The 14,602-nt window shown below is 37.2% G+C and overlaps 1 protein-coding gene across 1 annotated transcript in view; it reads left to right on the top strand.

Moving 5' to 3' along the window:
• The window catches only part of LOC141287446 (uncharacterized), a 15,692-nt gene extending 1,090 nt beyond the window's left edge, over positions 1-14,602 (top strand). Inside the window, exons 2-4 of the mRNA XM_073819597.1 lie at positions 5,639-6,435; positions 7,438-7,701; positions 11,719-14,602. Of these exons, the coding sequence (XP_073675698.1) occupies positions 5,727-6,435; positions 7,438-7,701; positions 11,719-13,679 (2,934 nt within the window). The 5' untranslated portion in view covers positions 5,639-5,726 and the 3' untranslated portion in view covers positions 13,680-14,602. The remainder of the gene's footprint in view (positions 1-5,638; positions 6,436-7,437; positions 7,702-11,718) is intronic.

Raw genomic sequence — 14,602 nt, forward strand, 5'->3', positions numbered from 1 at the left:
GGATCCACTGACCGTGTATCATATCTAACCCTGTGAGATTTTGACTGTATGAGCCACATTTAAAGTCATACACTCACCTGTGACCACACATTGAATTCAAGCTGCAACATTGTTCACTGTTAATAATCTTAGCTTGTTTGAGACACGTTCCACTCTGTTTGTCCCTATTATACTTTTTTATTTGCAAATATATATATACTGCTGTATAACAACATATCTACTATTTTGCATAGTTCTGCTTCATACCAGTCAGCCCTATACTACGATTAGAGAAAATGAGAACAGTGGAAGAAATAAGAAATAAATCTTTAGTCAGGTGTAGCAAATGAGTATTTGAGTGCAGTTTTAATTTAATCTGTGTTGCATTATGAATGAGAATTATGAATGAGACATTCCGTGGAGATTAAATTGTTTATGTAAAACAGGTGCTGTATACCTTTATGTAGCACATTTAAACAAATAATTGACTCCATGCACGTCTCTAAACTGACGGGAATGCTGTAATACTTTTTGTTCTGACCCCAGTCAGACGCACACATACACTCAGTTAAATAAAGTTAAACAGGACACAGTTCATACAAATGGGCCTCTGTCTGTGCCTGGAAACATTCACGGAAATGTACGGAAATGTCTGACTGTATGGAATCTGAGGGTGCATGAGAGGGAAATAGCGAGGCCAGCTGCAGTAACAGACTCTCTTTCAACTGGAAACTTTCTTGATGCAATCATGTGGAATGTAACACTTTTTGGCAATCTTGTTTGTCTTTCTGTTACTCTGTTTAAATGTGTTTTAATAATGCTACAATGTATAATGCATTAAAATGCATTGCATTAAAAGTAATGCAGTTATTACAGACAAAATTATCTCTTCTACGATTACCTTGTTTCAAACATGTTTGATGTGTCAAAATCAAGCCTAAACCCCCAAAAGTTTAAACTAAGTAAAGAGATTAAAGCACATAGTAAACAGAAAGTTACTACAGTCAGGAGCATCATGCTGTAGACAATATTGACAACATACACTTTCAACAGTTGCTGATAGTAATTTAACCAAACTAACAAAGTGCCCATCTAACATGAACAGTAATCACCATAATGTTCACTTCAGACAGACTTCAACACATTTTATACAGACACTGTTTGTTGTGGTCTTGCTGGGATTATACCAGCATCCAAAAGATGACATATGCTGGTCATCTAACATGCCAGCATCCCATACTGTGGACCGACATAACAGCACCAGCATCCCAAGCTGGTCCGTAATGACAGAATATTCAAATATGGATATTGTGTGTAGGCTTATTCTTTCAACGTATTTGACTTTTTCGGGGAAAAAAGCCTATGCACAAAGACGATATACAGGCTTTTTGGTTTGCATAGCTGTTTCAGCTGTTTTTTGTCATGAGACAAGAAAACCACTGACTGTCCAAGTAAAAACACATCTCTCCTGAATACCTCCATAATACAACGTGAGACATAGTATTTATGAAATGTGTAAAAAGATCAGCAAGAACCAGAAGCAATTGTAAATGTAAAAATACTGTAATAACACTCTCTCTCTCTCTCTCTCTCTCTCTCTCTCTCTCTCTCTCTCTCTCTCTCTCTCTCTCTCTCTCTCTCTCACACACACACACACACACACACACACACACACACACACACACTTCCTGCTAACACAGTACTAACACAACTGTACATGTTAAAACACATTGAGACATGTTGAACAAACAGAAACTGCCTGAAGGATAAGATCAAATCTGATTTTTCCAGGAACAGCAGGGGTGGGTGGACATTTCCTTATAAAACAGTTTTGTAAACAGGTCTTTCCTTATAAAAAAAGTTTTTTTTAATCACTTCATCTTTTTTGGTCTGTAATGCTCTTGATCTTAAAACATGTTATAACAGTTCTTATAATTGACAGACTTGAAAATGACAAAATTAGACCCTTAAAAGGACATCCACTTGTATTCAGCTTGATTCAGCCAAATAAATTAATATATATGCCATTTTTAACAAATGAAACACATTTTAGATTACCTTATTACAATTTAAAAACATTACAATTCCAGTTTACTACAATGTCTTTTTTTGGGATGTTTCAGAATCTAATAATTGAAGTCATTTGCAAAAAAGTAACAGCTCAACGTGACCTCATGACCAAACTTAGGTATTCGCACATAAAGCTTGGGTATAGCATTCATGCATTTTTGTGTGTTTGCATAAACACTTAAACATACAATATGAATTTATAGCATCTAAAACATACACATATTTTACATACAAACAACTAAACTATTATGTATTTAGAAACATCTGCACATCATTGTAGGATGATTTGTAAAAGAAAAAAAAAAGTCAGAATTAAGTCATAATACTTTGAGAATAAAGCTGTATCATTATGAGGCTAATATCATAGTTTTTTTTTTTTTTAAGTTAAAATTACAAGAATAAAATCATAGCAATACAAGATTAATTGTTGTAAAATAGTATATTAAGTATTTAATAAAGTTAATTAATGTAAAAATTCCATTCGGTAAAACCATTTATTCTTCACATGTATTTAAGATTAAAAACTGTTATTAAAATAACTGCAATAAAATAGTTTGTTTCATTAAGTTGTACTGTTTCTAACAACATGCCTTCTGATGCCTTCATTTCTTTGATGCCTTCATTCATGTTAATTTCATGCTATAACTGGTAGCAAAAAGAAAAAGGTGATTCATATGCCGCTTGACCTCTGGCAAATAGTCATCTGTTACACTACTATCACAGGTGTGTGTTGAAAGAGGCGCACAAAGACGAAATGCAATGACAAGTCTTTTAACAATATATCCACAACAGGTAAATCCACACAAGAATGGCAGGGAAAGACACAACAAAGTAACCTCGTAGTAACCGTGAGATCAGACAAGGAACCCTGAACTGAAATAAACTTACACAGACAGGTTAATAATACAAGGACAGGTGATGGTGATTAACTAATAAGGACTTAACGAGAACAGGAAACAGGAACAACCAAATATGGGCACAAGAGGAAGAAACCAACACAAACAGTCATTTGTAACAATGTACACTACTGTACACTACTCAAAGTGGTAGTCAAGTGCTATATTGTTAGAAAAGACATATTTGAAATAAATCTATCTGAATTATTTATCAGAATCCTGAAAAAAAGTATCACAGGTTCTGACAAAACATTTTCCATAATTGAGAATAAGTGAGCATATTAGATTTTTGGAGGATCATGTGACACTGAAGACCAGAGTAATGGCTGATGAAAATTCAGCTTTGCATCACAGAAATAAATAGAAAACCATTATTTTAAATTGCAGTAATATTTTCCTTGTTCTGTATTTTTTTAAACAAATAAATGTAGCCTCGGCGAGCATGAGACTACTTTAAAAACATTCAAATCTTACTTTTGAATGGCAGTATATAGGTCTGCTGCAGAAAGTCAATGACACTATTTAGAGTGCTAGAAGATGAAGGGGAACACATTTGTTTCGTGGTGCTAGAAGCAAAGCATGAAGGCAGCTCAATGTACAATAGTTCACATTTCGACAGGATGTCTTGAGCAGGGCAAGACCTTTTCTATCTCTAAAATTAAAAGATTAAAATAAAGATTGCTGGAAGTAGATTTGAGAATCTTATCATATAAGACAGCTTTCTCGCTCACTGTAGTAACAGCCAGGCACGTAGGAGAGCTCTAGTGTTGAGTCACTTCGTTGCAAGGTGTGGCTCAGAATGGCTCAGGGGTCACTCTGTGACCGAATACGGAAGTAATAGTAAAGGTCACAACATACAATTATGTTTGCCATTTCAACTACTTGGCTCAGATCCCAGAGAATGCAGAATCTGAGATTTTAGACAGTGCTAGGAGTTATTTGTGTTTCATACTGCCAGTAAATATACTGTCTAAACAGAAATGGTTGCACTTGGTCATCAAAACTATTGCACTGATAGTGTGCAGAAAAGGATAGAGAGGAATATATCAAGTGACTTAACCCAAAAGAAAATGTCTGAAATTAAGTGAAGTATGGTGTCCCATATTTGGAATTTGTGTTCTGCATTTAACCCATCCAAGTTCACACACACAAAGATTCAGTGCCTTGCTCAAGGGTCTTACCTCATTTATGGTTTTGAAGGTGGACGAGTGGTGGTCACCTCTCAGTAGGTTACAAGTCTCTAACCATTAATCCACAACTTCCACTGCCTCTATTAGCCCGTGGAACCTTGGTTCTCTGAGGGAAAGGAGAGAGACAGACAAGGGCTGCCCTGCAATTCCACCCATCTATCAGAGCAAATAAATCTACGTATGAATAGGCTGCTATCTGGCCTTAAAGGGGTCATCGGATGCCCATTTTCCACAAGTTCATATGATTCTTTAGGGTCTTAATCAAAAGTCTAAAATATACTTTGGTTAAAAATTATCAATAGTAGTGTAAAAAAACAGCCTTTTACCTTGTCAAAATCAGCTCTGCAACAACTAAACTCATTTTACGACATGGCCCCTTTAAATTCCACAGAGCTCTGCTCACCCCTCCCCTCTCTGGGATTATGAGATGTAATGTTTATTTAGCCGCATTGACTCGCATTTAGCGGTGAAACTTGCCAACAAGCACATTATTAAGAAAGGCCTTTCACAAAGATGCATAAAAAACCTTTATACTCACTTCTGCTGTGGTAAAGCTGTATCTGCAACGATTCGCACGAACATAAAGAATATGTTGATCGGGATCGGCGCGTTCCTTTTAAAAACGAAAGTAACATTTTCCTCTGCATCTTCAGTAAATGACGACTGCTGTGTTCATTATTACATCCAACAACAGAACACCTCAATCTGAGACATTCTTGTCTCCACCTGAGTCACACAATGGCCATCGGAGTCGGACTGTTTCAGCTCGATGAGGGCCGGTCTAAAGAAAGACACTCATGTCAATCTACTATCTGGGAGCGGCCTCTGTTGGTGTACTGCACACCGACAAGAAGCTGAGAATGACCTGATTTTAAAAAGGGGATATTAATTTTATGGATTAAAAAATGTGAAAGTTTTACATCCGATGACCCCTTAAAGTAACGATGAACTGAAACACAAGAGGAATTTAAATATACAGTAAATAACTAAATGACAAACAGGTGTGATGATTGAATAAATTGTCAGAGCAACGAAAGACTGGCAGGAAAAATAAAAACAGGATTATGAGCAAATCGAAAGTCCATGAAAACAAAACTAATTCTCACAAAGCTTTTATACACAATTGCCTGCACAATTATTTAGGAATAGTCTGGACTGAATTGTCATTTAGTTTGAATTCAAACCAGAGTATGCCTGTAATCCTAGTCTATGTGGACAGTTGTATATCTCGAACAATATGGCCACCTTTAGCCTTTACCTTTCAGCAGCTATTATACAACGTTAACAAATGATGACTGGAACAAAACTTTGTGGGCTTGTTTGACTAGGGTGACCATATGTGCCATTTTTCCCAGACGTGTCTTAATATGTAAGCATATTTGCGTCACTTTGACTGTTCTCTGTAGATCCCACCTTCTCATGAAATGTGTGACTTTTTATATTTCCTTCTGACCTTCGATGGCGATGAGAATAATGACTGAATGTATGTGTTTCTCTCTGCAGGAGAAGAAATGAGAAGAAACGGGTGAGCATATGATTTCCACAAGCAGCCACAGCCATAGGCAGTTTCACTATAGGGAAGACTGTCACTATGGTGCCTCTACTCCAACTCTTTCTTCTAATGACTCTAATTAAACCGATCACAAATCATGTCCATGGAAACTCTCTTTCTCCTCTGACCACTCATTCAAATCACAGCCTGTTTCCTCAGACTTACGTGCTTGTCAGAAAAACTGGTCATAAATTGGAAGCCAATGGCTTCTATCAGAAAAGTGTCATTAAATCAAGTGGAGATTCAAATGGATGGACTGAAGGCAGAAATACTGAGGACACATTTTCAGCAAAAACATCACATACTGACATAACTGGATCAAGAAGTAAATTTTTATCATCACCCAAAAGAGTCAGAAGAGGTCCTACTCAAAATGTCATACTATCACAAAATGCTGCTGAAAAGGAGACTGCTGATGAGTCAGTGACAGATGAATCACTCACTGAATTTGAAGAGAAAGACTTGTTGGCAGTTGGGTCAGGTGATATGTTAATACCTGTAGAAACTGGCTTTGTTGGGTCCTCAGCAGAGGCTATAACATCTCTTGATAAAAAGCATGCCCAGTACAGACCAAATGTTCAGACTGCTCATAGTGTGCTGGCTAGTTTGGGGACAGTAAAAATAAATCCAACAATCAACTCTTCACTTCAGACCAGCCCTTCTACAATTTCACCACTTAATGAAAAGCCTGTATCCACTTCCAGTAGTATGAGCCAATTGGATGCCAACAGGACTCAGCTGGAAATAGGTAGAGTACAGTATAGTAATGCTGCATTCACCTAAATAACTAATTAAAAAGAGATTCTACTCGTTTCTGAATCACTTGTTTATACAAAAACATGTAAAATACACTATATTAGTACTATTTTATTTTACCCCTTTATGCTGGTAAAATTGTAAGATTTTTACTACCTTGATTTTCTTCCCCCTAGCTGTAGTCAGTTTTATTTGGTTAAAATTCTAACATCAACAATCAAAATTTACTAACTGCATTTTTTTATATTACTATTAACTATTAAAGGAGTAGTTCACTTTTAGAACAAAAAATTACAGATAATGTACTCACCCCCTTGACATCAAAGATGTTCATGTCTTTCTTTCTTCAGTCGTAAAGAAATTGTGTTTTTTGAGGAAAACATTTCAGGATTTCTCTCCATATAATGGACTTCTATGGTGCCCCTGAGTTTGAAAATGCAGTTTAAATGCAGCTTTAAAGGGCTCTAAATGATCCCAGCCGAGGAAGAAGGGTCTTATCTAGCGAAACGATCGGTTATTTTCTAAAAACATTTACAACTTATTTACTTTTAATCTCCAGTGCTCGTCTTGCTGAACTAGACAAGACAAGCATTTGAGGTTAATACGTATATAAATTGGATTTTTTAAAAAAGAAAATAACCTCTTTTTTTTTTTTTTTTTTGCTAGATAAGACCTTTCTTTCCTCGACTTTGATCGTTTAGAGCCCTTTGAAGCTGCATTTTGAAAGTTCAAACTCAGTGTCACCATAGAAGTCCACTATTTGGAGAGAAATCCTGAAATGTTTTGCTCAAAAAACTTAATTTCCTTACATCTGAAGAAAGAATGACATGAACATCTTGGATGACAAGGGGGTGAGTTCATTATCTGTAAATTTTTGTTCTGAAAGTGAACTACTCCTTTAACTATTAAATAATTACAATAGTCCCATGGTGTCTTTAACAAAAACAAGAGAAAAACTGATTTTGTTTTGTTTTGTTTGTCTTTTGTTTATCAGGTAGGCTGGGGACAACCGTTCCAGCTAAAATTCAGCCAAAAAAACAGTTAACCACTTTACAATCACATATTGATGCCAACTCTCTTAGCACAAGCACAACCAATCTACAACTAGAGGCACCATTAACAGGAGTGGACATCATTAGCTCCAACTATTCACAACAAGAAATCACTTCACAGTCAACTAAATCAGCCAAAATACCCAATGACCAGTCAAAGGAACCAGGAATGGCAGGAACAGTGACAGATAGAAAGAACACTAAAGGTATGATTTGTCTCAATGAAGAAAAATTTTGGGGACCAGTTCTCACTATTATTTATTAACTGTGACTTTTGCCTCAATAATCTCCTTATTTGTTGTTTATCATTAATTAGTAAGGTAGTTTAAGTTTAGGTATGAGGTAGAAATGGGATTTAAAATATGTTCATACAGAAAAAGGCATATTGGCTGTATAACATGTGCTTTACAATACACTAGTAATATACAGTTGGTGGCCAAAATTATTAAAACCATTTTTAGCTGGTTTAAAAACACGTGTTTTTTAAGTCAGTTATTTATCTTTGTCAATCTTTTGCTGTTCCATTGTTTTGTTTGCGCAAGGAGTCTGACAACAGCCAATGCTCCACACAGAGATCTGATCTAAACATCATCCAGTCTGTCTGAAATGGCATGAGGAAACAGAACAAAAGGAGACAGACTAAATCAAGAAGAACTGGGGCAATGTCTCCAAGATGCTTCAAGAGACCTACCTGCAAAGCTACAGTACTGTACTTTAGGCACTTGTGTAAAAAATGAGGATGCTGTCAGAAATAATGTCATAAATATATTTTCTTTATCAATTATCTTTGTAATGGAATCAACATTTGGTGTGACCATCCTTTGCATTTAATTAGTAGTTTTTCAGGTAGCTTTGCAGGTAGGTCTGTTGAAGCATCTTGGAGATGTTGCCACAGTTCTTTTGGATTTAGTCTGCCTCAGTATGTTCTGTTTCTTCATGTCATTCCAGAAAAACTGGATGATGATGAGATCGGATCACTGTGTGGAGCACTGGCTGTTGTCAGACTCCTTTTGCAAACAGAAATCTCACTGGATTATTACAATTAATAGCAAAATAATGTTTGGAAATGGAAACTGATATTTCATACTGACACACTACAGCAAAAAGATAACTGACCTAAAACTATTTTTTAGCTGGTGAAAATACTAGTGTTCTAATAATTTTGGCTACCACTGTACATGCTACTAAACAGCTAATTAATAGTTAGAACTGGTCCTTAAAATAAAGTGTTACCATTAAAATCTATAGTTCATTTGAATCCTGTCCTTTCAGAACAATCATGTTTTTAATATGAATTTGGGCCTGTTTACACTTGTGATCAGATCATCTGAGTCTGCTTTTTATGTACTTATCAGAGATATACTTAATATTCTGTACTTGTCAGTATAAGCCAGGTAAAATTAAGAACAATTTCGTTAAGTATACTTGGCCTACACTTTAATATAACTGGTTTGATTAAGATATTAACAGTTTTAGCTGTTTTTTTTTTCAGCAGGGAATTCATAATAGGATGTATTTTGCGTAAAATGGTTCTACAAAGCGTACATTTATGCTTTTCCAGACACTAAAACCTACGATACTGACGTATTTACAAAATCTAAACGTACAAATACTTACGTATTTTTCAGCATTTTAATGTACAATACCGACGTATAGACACCTAAAAACGAATCCTTATGAATATTGAAATCGCAGCATAATTTCATTACAACAGCAATGAATAAACCTAAAGTACATTTTACAAATTCAAATATTGCTGCATCAACAAACTACAGGTTTTACGGCAGGAAAATCAAATGCTATGCTCTTGCCTCATTCGTCACATGCTGTGTTTTTGGTGAGATGTGTTTGAAAGATGCGCATGCACCTTCACGGAGTGGATCAGGATAATAATCTGGATAATATTTTCAGAGATTAACAACTTAAATTCTCTCTGCACCTCAAACAAACTTACTAAATTCAGCCAGAGAGGACTGCACCTGCTAAAACATCTTCATTTGGATTACTTTTCGGTACTGCTGTTGACATTTTTGCAATAAATATATGATTGTGATTGTACTTTTCTGTCTGTCATGTTTTTTACTACTGTACATTTACATTTATTCATTTAGCAGATGCTTTTATCCAAAGCGACTTACAATTGGGGAATACAACAAGTGATTCATCCTAAGGAGGCAGATCGACATAGGAAGTGTACAGAGAGAGTTATGATTAACGTTAGGTTTAAAGGTAGGAGTGGGATTAGCTATATTGTTACTAAAATGGTAATTTCTCTGCATATTTTGGTCAGTTATGTTTGATATTCACTATAAAATAGGTTTAGGTTTGGGGGTAGGTTAAGGGGGTTAAAAATTGAAATTGCTTTTTAATAAAATTAGACACTGATATGGTCGGCGCCGATAGCCTTGTGGTTAGTGCGCCGCCATATAGTGCAACTGTGCTCACGGCGACCGGAGTTCGATTCCCGCCTCAAGGTCCTTTGCCAATCCAGCTCCCCTCTCTCTGCCCATTGATTTCCTGTCATCTGTCCTGTCCATTAAAGGCATAAAACCCCCCCAAAAAATATAACTTAAAAAAAAAAAAAGACACTGATATGAACATTTTAATGAAATAAAACATAGGTAAATATTTTAAGTTTTTTTTTTGCTACAAATACGTAGATATTTGTACATTTTAAATGTTGAAATACGTCTAAATTGTACGTTTTAGCATTAATAAAACATATAAAAATTTATGTTTTGTGCCTCTAAACTTTATGTATAAATACCTACATATAAACAATGAGACCAGGCTGTAACTAACTTTTCAGTACTGCGTGCAATGGCAGTGTTACCTTATCTTACGTACAGATATTTTTACAGAACACCTATTTCAAATTGGCTGGCATTTTTTCCCCCATTTTTTAGCTATTGTGACCCAGTGAGTGAAATGGCTTATGGAACAAGAAAAGGACAGGACATAGGAGAGGATTCAGTCATATCACAGGAAGACAGGCTTGTGCACAATTCAGAATTGAATTGAGAATGACTCCTAAATTCCAATTCAATTCTTGAATTTGAATTGAATTTGAATTGATGTCAAAAACAGGATCTAGAATTACAGTTTGAATTTGAATTAAAGGAAGCAGAATTGCAATTCAATACAAATTCAAAGAAATTCATATACATAAAAGTCAAGTGTTTAACAATGAAGCTTTTCAATATATGTCAGATATGATTTCATTACATATTCTATAAATGATATTAGTTCGAACTACTTGTACAGATTACATTGTGTTGTTTGATTACTTTGAAATGAAAATAACATTTTGAACGAAACTGATCAAACATTGAGGGAGTAATTTATTTCAAGAATTTCATCATTATCTATATGTTGGAACAAAATGTATGCAGGGTTGAGGAGTGACTAGTTATGTGTAATGAAATTATGCTATTAAATTACAAAATTAATGTAATTGAATGTGAGATTCAACACATTCTTTCTGTTGTATGACTGTGTGGAATGTCTTTGAATTGGCATGAATTTAATTCCTCTTCCTGTCATTCCAACTCCAATTCAAATTCAACTTCCTGTGGGGCGGAGTCAATTCAATTCAAATTCCAACTCATGAATTGAATGGCGGCCAATTCGGAAATTCTGAATTGTGCACAAGCCTGCAGGAAGAGCACATTTTCTTTTGTGTTCAGCAGAAGAATGTAGTTCATACAGATTTAAAACTGCTTAAAGATAAGTAAATGATGACAGAATTTTCAATTTTGGGTGAACTATCCCTTTAAATGCGTATGAGCATTCAGCTGTCAGCCTAATCAGATTTAGACTGGTTTGATTTTGTCAAAATTCTAAAATCAACAATCAAAATGCACTAATCGTAAAATAATGCTCAAATCTGTGTAAGAAGGCAGTTTAAGAATTTAGATTAATAACTATCGATTTCACATGGTTTTATTTAAAAATGTTATGAAAATGATTATACTTTATTGCATGTAGTTATGTTTACCTTTATTTATTTGCCAGATGTTTTTTTTTTTTTTATCAAAAGTGAATTACATTGGATTCATTGTATAATTTTTTTTATCAGTTTTTGATTTTCATGGGAATCAAACCTATGACTTTGGCATTGCTAGCATACTGCACAGTTATTTTGTTTGAGCTAAGGAAAGCAAGAGTGCTTGGTTTATGAATGTATGAATTTTACATAATTACCTCTCCTTTGTTTTTCACAGGTATACCCAGTTTTCTAAGGACTGCCTCCCCTCACCCGACTGTACATGGCCATGGACCTACAGAGAAAGACCAGTCAGTCTCACCGGGAATAGTCCCTTCTTTGAAGTCAAAACCTGCCTCTCCAACCTACGGCCTACCCAAGGACCCCTGTGCTTCTGGTGTGGGTCCTTGTGTTTTTTCCAAAGATCACAACAATGAAGATACACATGGTGCAACAAATGGGAGCTTTTTAGTGTGGGCGGATTTAAAACGCACTCTTTCATTTGCGTGGGAGCTGCATGTATTTGGTTCTGCTGCCCTTTTCCTTCTACTGACTGCTGGCTCAGCCCTTGGTTTAGCGTTAGCTCCCAGCCTGTACTGCCCCCACCGTGGTGAACTGATACTCACCAATAGCCTCTTGCTAGTTGTAGGTGCAGTTAGAGCTGGCCACTTCTTGCTGGACCCATATGGGACTCGGCTCCTTCTGCCACCTCCTGTCGTAATAGCTTTATACACGCTGCCATTACCGCTGTTAATTCTGGCACAGGCTGCATTAGTGATAGTGGTACTCAAAGAGACAGGAGTAACCTGGCTTCCACCAACACTTCAGCGCTCCCCTCTGTTAGGAGTGTTAGCTGTTTTCCAATGCACTCTCCTACTTGCTGCAGACTTGCTTTCCCCTGCACTTTCGCCTGCTGTTCCCATTGTCCTACAGAGCCTAACGCTGACTGCAGGTCTGGTACTGTGTTTTGGCTACCTTTTCTTGGCACTGACACGCTTCTCTCACACAAATGTAGCTCGGGCAGGAAATGGAAAGGGTGAAGGAAAGGTGCGGGTTTTAGCACGGGTACTGGGCGTGTGCGCTCTTCTTGGGGCACTGTGCTGTCTGTTGCACATTTATGCCTGCTTGTGGCTGTATGGACTATTAGGAGACTGGAGGCGCTTTCGTTGGGCATGGTGGATCTGTCAGTTCTGGGTACGACTGTTGGAGCTCGCCTGGGCTTTCTGCCTGCTTCTGATGTCTTCCTGGGTCTTCTGGAGACCCAGTGGAGGAGCACCAAGACAGGAAGGAGCTGCTACAGAAAACTTGCCCTCACCCTCTCCATCATCAAACTCTACCAGCAGACATACATGCTGGGCAAAAATTGTGCAGAGCCTCAAGGTAAGGCAACAAAGGAAATCTGAAAGCAATGGGATTGGAGGGTCGAATAGTGGTGCAGTGGCTGGAGAGTTGCCCAATAACTGGACAGGACAGGAGCGACCAGGGGCAGACATAAGCAAGAGTCTCATACGAAACCGTGATCCACTCAAAGACAGCAATCATTTACGCAATCTGAAAAGCTTTGCAGGGGGTTCTGCAGGTTCATTGCTAAGGCTGCAGACACTTTCTCAGCCACCTCAGCGCTCTTTAAGTAGCAGTTTGGACAGGGACAAGGGGTCAGCCATCTCACTCTGTGATTTTGACCTGCGCCCTCCAACTCCAATTGACCTCAGCCGCAGTATTGATGAGGCACTTCATCGTGGACATCTATTAAGGGGTGAAAGTTTGTTTTATCCACTACGACCACCATCACCTCTTCCATCTCCAAACCTGTGGATGCGACGGAATAGTGACCCCCAAATCACATTGTCATTGAGCAGTGATGAGCACACATTGCTCACAGAGTCCTCCGCAGGTCTTGATCGCTCCATTCCTAGTGCTGTGCCCAGCCGACAAGTCACAGCCCCCCCTACACCCACTCATCAGGGCTTCCGTTGGGTCTCTGAGGCACAAGTGCCTTCCTCTTTGTCCTGCCCGGTCTCACTGCACCCTTCCCCAAGCATAAGCCGTGCCCTCATGCCCAGTGCAGAAAACACAAGGGCCTTTCTAACCCCTGACCTTGACAGTTCACAGTCAAATTCCAGAGGGGGGCGAAGTTACTTGAAAGTCGCTCGAAATGATGACTCAGCCAGTGTCAGCAGTGACATTATTGACCTTTGAACATTTTATGACAGACAGCAACTCCAGATTACAGAGCAAACACATTATAAAAATCATACATTTCATCATAACTTAGTCTTTTTGTTGTATAATGGCACTTAAAGGGCAAGAGAAACACATTGTTAAGTGGCGTCATCAGATTTTATTACATGGACTGAAATGTTAAGTGGAATAAGCACTGAAAATATTACATCAACACATTTTTCCTTCAAAAGTCTTGTTTACAGTAATGCACATACTATAAAAGTCTATGGAGCAAGGCATACCAGAGACAGAAATCTGAAGCTTGTATTCACTATTATTAATGTTTTTGTACAATGTAAATGTGTGTTATTTGATCTGTACTTTTTTTTTTTGATGGTGGAACTACTATTTTACTATTTTAGGCAAATTGACCCCTAGATGTGAATTCATGTCATTTCTGTTGGTGTAGTTGCTCCATGTAAAATACTTTGGCAAATAGTTACTTGTCTCCTGTTGTTACATGTAATATTTATGTTTTGTGGCTGTACTTTGCAGTAGTGTGTGTATTTTAATGTTTATTCTGGTGCAGTGCCTTGTCCCATAGAGCAACCTAAGTGCTACCTTAGCATGCATTGTGAAGAGCTGTGTCTGGATAGTGCCAGAACAGAAATTATACTGCATGTGCCAGAACATATTGACTTTCTGGCCCGTGCTTTGTACTTCCAGTTTATTCCTGCAGTGCATACTTAAAACATACTGAACTATTCTCACAACTGGAGTTATGTTTAGTAAAATAATTTTGATACAAATGACTTGTGAGAATAGCAGACCAGAACTTTGTTTGTTGGTATATTCAGCAGTTTAGTCAAAATTTCAACAAAGCTAGATGCTCAACACATTACTACTTTATTCAGTGCAGAGGAACTCTTATGTGAGCAATAAATTATAAAAAGCTGTGA

The sequence above is a fragment of the Garra rufa genome, chromosome 15 (genome assembly GCF_049309525.1).
Source record: "Garra rufa chromosome 15, GarRuf1.0, whole genome shotgun sequence".
Lineage (NCBI taxonomy): Eukaryota > Metazoa > Chordata > Actinopteri > Cypriniformes > Cyprinidae > Garra > Garra rufa.